Source organism: Saprolegnia diclina (assembly GCF_000281045.1).
Source record: "Saprolegnia diclina VS20 unplaced genomic scaffold supercont1.84, whole genome shotgun sequence".
NCBI classification, from domain to species: domain Eukaryota; phylum Oomycota; class Saprolegniomycetes; order Saprolegniales; family Saprolegniaceae; genus Saprolegnia; species Saprolegnia diclina.
In genome coordinates this window covers 31,238-38,179 of record NW_008246151.1, presented here as the reverse complement: position 1 = coordinate 38,179, position 6,942 = coordinate 31,238, and the positions used below count along the sequence as shown (strand labels likewise).

At 58.9% G+C, this 6,942-nt stretch overlaps 5 protein-coding genes across 5 annotated transcripts in view; 1 reads left to right on the top strand and 4 right to left on the bottom strand.

Moving 5' to 3' along the window:
- SDRG_15091 (hypothetical protein) overlaps positions 1-458 on the bottom strand; it is a gene marked incomplete at both ends in the record, with an annotated part of 1,508 nt that extends 1,050 nt beyond the window's left edge. The window contains one exon of the mRNA XM_008621253.1: positions 6-458. Coding sequence (XP_008619475.1) covers positions 6-458 — 453 coding nt within the window. The remainder of the gene's footprint in view (positions 1-5) is intronic.
- An 835-nt stretch (positions 459-1,293) lies between these two features.
- SDRG_15090 (hypothetical protein) lies at positions 1,294-2,457 on the bottom strand. The gene has a single exon (XM_008621252.1). The coding sequence runs from the start codon at positions 2,393-2,395 to the stop codon at positions 1,331-1,333; it is 1,065 nt and encodes a 354-aa protein (XP_008619474.1). The 5' UTR covers positions 2,396-2,457; the 3' UTR covers positions 1,294-1,330.
- A 1,331-nt stretch (positions 2,458-3,788) lies between these two features.
- SDRG_15089 (hypothetical protein) lies at positions 3,789-4,296 on the bottom strand. Its single transcript, XM_008621251.1, has 3 exons — positions 4,164-4,296; positions 4,071-4,118; positions 3,789-4,028 (listed from the first exon to the last, which is right to left on the bottom strand). Exons 1-3 carry the CDS (start codon positions 4,270-4,272, stop codon positions 3,811-3,813), a joined length of 375 nt encoding a protein of 124 aa, XP_008619473.1. The 5' UTR covers positions 4,273-4,296; the 3' UTR covers positions 3,789-3,810.
- Positions 4,297-4,620: 324 nt separating this feature from the next.
- Positions 4,621-5,202, top strand: SDRG_15088 (hypothetical protein; the record flags this gene model as incomplete). The annotated part of the gene is made up of 1 exon (XM_008621250.1): positions 4,621-5,202. The coding sequence occupies one exon, from the start codon at positions 4,621-4,623 to the stop codon at positions 5,200-5,202; it is 582 nt and encodes a 193-aa protein (XP_008619472.1).
- On the bottom strand, positions 5,198-6,819 carry SDRG_15087 (hypothetical protein). Its single transcript, XM_008621249.1, has 10 exons — positions 6,647-6,819; positions 6,512-6,602; positions 6,415-6,466; positions 6,201-6,364; positions 6,062-6,152; positions 5,952-6,019; positions 5,813-5,910; positions 5,660-5,770; positions 5,556-5,613; positions 5,198-5,506 (listed from the first exon to the last, which is right to left on the bottom strand). Exons 1-10 carry the CDS (start codon positions 6,772-6,774, stop codon positions 5,282-5,284), a joined length of 1,086 nt encoding a protein of 361 aa, XP_008619471.1. The 5' UTR covers positions 6,775-6,819; the 3' UTR covers positions 5,198-5,281.
- Positions 6,820-6,942: the final 123 nt, after the last annotated feature.

Genomic DNA, 6,942 nt, shown 5'->3' with positions numbered 1-6,942 from the left:
ACGACCTTGTCTTCGTTGGAGCACTTGACGTTGGTCATGCACGTCTTGTACTGCGACGTGCACTTGCCCGTCTGGAGGAACTGGATGCCGCCGAGTTCGCGCGCGACCTTGAGGTGGAAGTAGTTGTCGTACGTGACGCCGTTGGAGCCGCAGACGAGCTTGAGCGACTTGGCGGTGGGTTCGTTGAGCTTGAGGAGCGCCTTGGGGTCGCACTTGCCGGCGGTCGGCTTGGCGTAGCACTGCACCGCGTTGCCCTTGAGGCACTTGGCCTGGAGGCACTCGCACTCGTTGTTGTAAGTGGTCGCTGAGAGCGCCGTTGGAAGCGCGCCGACGCCCGAGCAAAACCCGGTCTTGGGGCCCTTGCACGACATGGCGCACGACCCGGCTTGGAGGACGTTGGCTTCGGCCCCGAGCGTGGCGACAACAGCGGTCAGGACAAGTGCAAACGAGAGCTGCATGGCAAAATGAAAAATGAAAACTCGAACCAAACGCCTCAGCACAACCGCGCGGCAATGGACGATCCGCGGTTGTAGCAGCCACGACAGTAGGTTTGTCCTTTCTGCGGTTGTAAGGATCCAGTGTCCAAAACCAAAACACTGCTTCAACCAGAGAAACCGAGGTCCAAACAAGCGCTGCTCGCTCGAGCCGATGCGAGCTTAATGCGTCTGCAACGACGCCGGCCACTTGCTTCCATAGTACGTCTCGAGGGTCTTCCGACTAAGGTGTAACCCTAATCCCGCGATGTGGACTTTCCCAAGATTCCTTGTGGTACAAAAAGGGTTGTGGCGCCCAACAATCAGATCTTTTGTCCGGGTTGCGAGCAGTGGGATCGGCGAAGAGCCTCTTTCCCACGAGCATATTTCCTTTTGGAGAAGCGGAACAACGGGAACAAGTTGCTGAAACGAGCGGGTGCATGTACTGCCGCCTGGACGCCGAGCCGCAGCGTGTTGCCACCTCTTCCTAACAGTCCTCGGACGAAGCTCGCACCAACCAACCGAGGCGTTTTGATCGGGTCGTTTAGACTTGCGTCTTGTATGAGCGTAGACACGCATTGCACTCGTCACTCACAGTTGGATTCGTTTGGACTTTCTCATGAGGAAGATTCCGAGGTGCGTGAGCAGCCTCTCCAAGCTTGGAGCAAATCCTGACAGACGTCAATTTACGCCCGAGTGGCCCGGTCGACAGCTCATTCACAGTATTCGCATCTCGCCTCGCAACATTGTTTTCATCCAGAGCTGGGTTCGATCCGGTCGTGGCGGCTCATCGGCGTCCCCAGTGACCCGTTGATAAGACTGCCCACGCAAGAAGAGAGAGATTAGTTTATAGACAGTTAGACAAGGGCCAATGCAGTGACAGCGAGCGCAGTGAGCGACACCATCGTCGTTGCGGCCGAGCTCGGCTTGGTGTTCGGCGCCGTCGTCGTCTTGTTGGTTGGCGTCGTGATGGTGCCGTTGCTCGAGCCCGAGCCCGTCGTGTTGGATTCAAACTGCGCCATGAGGTCTTCGCCCACGTAAAACTCGTCCGCGTCCGACCAGACAATCTCGTCGCCCGCCGGTTCGTCCTCCTCGCTGCTCGAGCCAGAGCCCGAAGCGGGCGTCGGCGCGGTCGTCGTCTCGTTGCCGCCAGCAGTGAGCGCAAAGCTGGCGTCGGCCGAGAGCGACTTGGTCTTCTTGGACTTGGGGCAGACCTTGGAGACGGTGAGCTTGGGGTTGAGGCAGAGTCCAATGTCGTAATAGCACTGGTTCTGGTAGAACACGGGCGCCTTCCCCGCCGCTTCGAGCGCGCAGATCTTTTCGCGCGTCGACGGACACTTCTTCTTGACGCACTTGGCGATCGTCGTCGGGCACTTGCCCGTGATGAGAAACTGAATCGATGGGTCGAGCGCGCGGCCGACCTTCAATTGGAAGTAGTTGTCGTACGTGACGCCGTTCGAGGCGCAGACCGGCGAGATCCTTGTGACAGCCTGGTCCTTGAGCTCGAGGAGCGCCTTGGGGTCGCACTTGGGCGCCTTGGCGTAGCACTGCACCTTCTTGTCCAGGCACTTGGCCTTGAGGCACTCGCACTCGTTCTTGAAGTTGGTCGTAAATGCCGCCGGTGACACGGACGACGCCGAGCAAAAGTTGCCGCCGACGGGTGGGCACTTGGCCGCAGCGCACGACCCGGCTTGCATCGGAGCCGCATCACCAAAGGCGGCGAGCGCAGCGACCACGGCGACAGCAACAAAAGACGTCTTCATGGTGCGAGGGAAATTGCTAAATGCTGCACAGTGTTGCGACCAACGTGTGAGTCCGACCCCGTGTGCAGTTTGAGAAAGTGCAACTTGGGATCTTGATCGAGGACGTCGTGGCTCTCTTGGTGTTTGTATGGACGTTTGTTCGTGCAGGGCAGAGCGCATGGACGGAGCACGTCAAATGGGTAAAACCTGCGCGCATCGACGTACCGCGTGGTGGTGAGTAGCGGCCGATGCAGAGATATCCAGCGAATTTGCAGGGCTTTTTACCGTGGAGATGCAGCCACGTGAGTTGTAACATCTCTCCCGAGGAAGGTATGGACGGAGGAACCGAGCCGTCACGCAGAGGGTCGACTGACTGTGATGCACGTTGCGGCCTTGAACGTTGGCCATTTCCTACACCCAGTGACGAGCAAGACGCGACCAATGCGTAGGGAGAGCACCGGCGCTCGTCAAGGCTTGTCGAGGCTCCGCGAGCAGTTTGTCGTACGGAGTCTATAAGCTCAGAGCGCTGTTCAGAGCGTGAGCCATGTTACTCACAACAATCCTCACAGAATGCAACAACCGAGCGGCACGAGCGCCAAAATTTGTCTGTGATGGAATTATCACAACGACACTGCAAGTTGCTCACCCTCGCTGCTCAGCATTACCGCCCGACGGCAAGTTGATGTGCTCGGCTTGCGCCCAAGGACAACAAGAAATGTCTTATTCACCCGTGTCCAAGACTCTTGGGCAAGGGTAAGGGACTGCTCATCGAGGGGCTTTTGTGCAACGCTGTCGAATGCATTTGGGCGCGAAATCCAGCTCGCTTTCTGAAACAACCGCAGAGTTCAACTGCAGTGTACTAATGTACTAGTTGCTTGGCGTCTTCGTCTTCTGAGCATCCCGTGCGTCGCTGCGGTCTTCTGAGCGTTGGAATTCCCCACGTCATTGCACTCGAAACGACGCTACCTTCGGAAACGACGCCAACTTTTCGGTCATACGATTAAATCGATCGCCACGCGCTCGAACGCAAAAAGCGCCCAAAACCATGCCCCGGGGTACGAAAGTACTGTTGCGCCCACGCCGTGTGGGTACCCCCGGCTACACTCCTTCTGTTCGATCTGGCTCGCGGGCGACAGCATCACCAAGGGCTACTGGCAGCGCGACGACGAGACGCGAGCCCGTTCCCATGTGCCTGCGCACTAGAGGCGAGATGCTGATGGATGAAAAGGAATCAAGGCGTCGGGCTCCTCCACCGCTGCGGGCGCTTCTACTTCGTCTCAAGCGCATCCCTACACTAGACCGCCGCGTCGTCTGCCCCAGATCATCGAGGCGAGCGTCCCGGCTGCATTTCGGTATGTGCACTGGACGATGCGGTCGTCGTTGTGGCTGAGCTCAAGGAGAACGTCCAGCGCACGCCACGAACGCGTCGCTCTGCGCGTCCATTGCGCAACCGCCTGCCTTGCGCCAACGTCGTGCTGCTCCAAGACGATCCCAAAGACGCCGTCTGGGAAGCTGCAGTAGTTGCGTGTGGAGGAGCTCGTTTAGAGCTCAAGTCGTATCCCACGCCGTAAAACCGTGAAGAAAGCCGATGTGAATTACTTGGTTTTCTTGGCCTCGTCGTCCGCAGCCTTCTTGTTGGCCGCGCGCAGAAGCTTGAGCTCCTTCTCCTTGAGCGCGTTGGCTTGCGAAAGCTCGTTGAAGATGGCGATCAGCACAAACACAATGACCATGAGCAGCACGTGCTGGAGGTTGAACTTGAAGGCCGACGCCTTCCCGAGGACGTGCTCGAGAAAGTTCTTGACCTGGACGAGCCCTAATGCGCGCCATGAGGCAAGCCACGTAGCAGCATGCGTACCAGGCTTGAGGGTCTTGATGATGTCGTTGGACGAGTACTTGGTGGCATCTACAGGCAGCAGCATGAGCCTCCATGGGCAAGCGAGGTGCGTACAGGCCGTGAGCGTCGAGTAGAGGTTCTGGAAGGTCACGAGCGAGATGGACGCGAGGATGATGAGCAGCGGCGGGAGGAAGATGGCTTGCGGCAGCGACACGTTGAGCATTTTGGACTTGGGCGTTTTTCGGAAAGTGCGCTACGTGGCAACCCGCGCTACGTTAATGAAGGCCCTTCATAAAGGTATTCCTATACAAAATCCAAGGCACATGGACCTTGCCACCCTTCATTTAAATCACTTTCGGCAGTTGTTTTAAAATAATACCTTGCTGTGAGAGAGCTATCATTTTAAAATTAAACCCTTCGATCAAGTACCCTTGGCAACACCACCCTTGCTGGCTTGCCACGTAGCTTTGCCACGTACTGCTGAGGTCGCCGGTGGAGGAGGAAGAAGAAGAGCTTGATATTGGCCTCGTCTTGCGTGGCAGATGCTGCTGCTGGGCGAGGCTGCCGGTAAATGCGACGGATGCTGAAAATAGCTCCATTTCTGCAACAGACCTCGATGAGCATCAACCGGCACAGCGGCGGCGGCTCCAACATCCTCCGGGGCGGGAAGCGGTCGTACGAGTGCAGTACGCTCGTGGGCAACTTTGTCGAGGAGGCGTACCGGCCGGGCGTGCCCAAGGCTAAGGGCCTCTCGTCGGCCATGTACGTCACGTCGACGCAAGACCAAATGAACCACGGCGCGCCGCGCCCGGCCTTCGGCGCGGGCCTCCAGCCGAGCATGAACCCGCGCTACGACTACAACAACATTGTGGGCGCGGACCGTGACGCGTCGCCGTCGACGTGGATCTCGCTGCAGCGGTCGACGCACGCCAACAGCGCAACGCCGACCGAGTTTGCGGCGCCGCGGGAGCTCAAGGGTAACTGCCCGGCGCCCGAAGAGATGGAAGTGATTCGCACCAAGTGGACGAAAGAACAGGACGGGCTCAAGGCGCAGCGCTTCATGACCGAGGCTGTCTTCACCCAGGGCGGCGTCGTGCCGGACCGGTTCCGGCATGAGCTGCTCTTCAAGCCGCAGCATGACGACGACGAATGAGAGAATTGGGTCCTGCGGCTCTTTGATTCTTCTTCAATATACGACTCCTATATGAACCTAGTGGGTAATGCGATCTCATCTAGTCGAGCGGCGCCGTGACCATGCCATCGGCACCCGTCATTGTCGCGTCGTCCTCTTCGTCCTCGTCGTCGTCGGCTTGCAGCACTTCCGTGAGCCCGCCGGACGACACCTTGGGGCTCTTTGGCGCAGGGCTGCCGTTGGGTTGCAGATCGAGCACCATCGCGCAAATGTTGTCGAGGCTGCCGCGCTGATACGCGCTCTCCATGATGGTCTTGGCGGCCAGCTACAGATATCGTGCTCGTATGTACGCCTCTCGTAGATGGCTCACGTACGTGGATCGAGTCGGCTTGCAGCACCATGCGCGCCACCTCGGCGTTCGAGAGCACGTCCCTAAGGAAGAATGAATCCAGTGGGCACTTGCAGCGGCGTCGTCTACCACACGCCGTCCGAGGCGAGGACGAGGTACGCGTCATCGGCGCAGCGCTCGTGCTCCGTGATCTCGGGCTCGGCAATCACGTAGGGCTTGAGCATGCGGTCACCGATCGCTCTAGTCCCCGAATCAGCAATGCACTGCAGATTTGCAGAGTACCGAGAGACGGCCAGGATGCCTTCGACGCGCCAGACGCCCCAGAAAATGACGTGGCCGCCCATGTTGGTGACGCGCTCGCGCTCGTCCGGGCGGTTGGGCTACAGGCAGCTAAGACGACACAGATCGGAGAGGCGCGTACCTTGTGGTCGTTGGAGAGGGCGATGGCGTCGCCGTCCTTCTTGATGAGAACGGCCCGCGAGTCACCGACTGCGCTCGTTGTCAGCTCCGAGATATGAAAAGAGGGCGCACCGTTGGCCACGTAGATCGTGTCGCGCTGCGCGAGCACCGTGACAGCGGTCGTGCCGTCGTCGCGGTTGCGGCGGTTGGCGACTTGCGTGTACTAGCCCAATAGGTCAAAGTACGGTTCTTCCTGATGCAAGCGTCGTACATCCTCATCCGTGCGCAGAAAGCCCTTGGTCAGCGCCTCCTTCGGGTACTTGGCGTACATCGGGTCTTGGATCACGTTGTTGCAGAGCACCTCGGCGCAGTACTCGGACGCGCCGTCGCCGCCATGGCCGTCAAAGACGCCATAGAACGAAGCCGTCGCGTCGCCTACGTTGGGCGCCATGGCATCGAGCAATGCATAGTCGCGCAAGGCGTACCGTTGAGCGTGCCCACGGCCACGTAGCGGTCTTCCATGTACGGCCGCTTGCCCTACGCGCAGCGGCTTGAAGGCTTTGATGACAACGGCAAGCGCACCTGCATCTCCGCCACGCCGTATGGGTAGAGCACGCTGTTGTCGATCTCGCGCGACCGCTTCGAGCTGGCTTCCTTCTCGCTGCGCGGTGGGCTACGCAGGGTGGTGACCATCGATGGTCGCTTGCAGTCCCGTACGTGATCTCGTGGAGGGCGAACTTGACGACGACGTAGAGCACAACGATGAGGACGACGTACGACGTGTACATGCCATCGAAGAGCCCGTTCATGGCGCGGGTCTCGCCCCATGTCATTAGCAGCGCCATCGAGCTTCCTTCCTCGAACTTGTTAGTCAATCGGTCGGTGCGAAATGGGCATTGCGGTCGACAACACGGCCAATCAAACGCGCGTCTTTGCCGAATTATCCGGCAATTTCGACCAATCACACGCCAATGTCGATTCGCAAGTGCGTACTTGGAGTCACAAGTCGACTA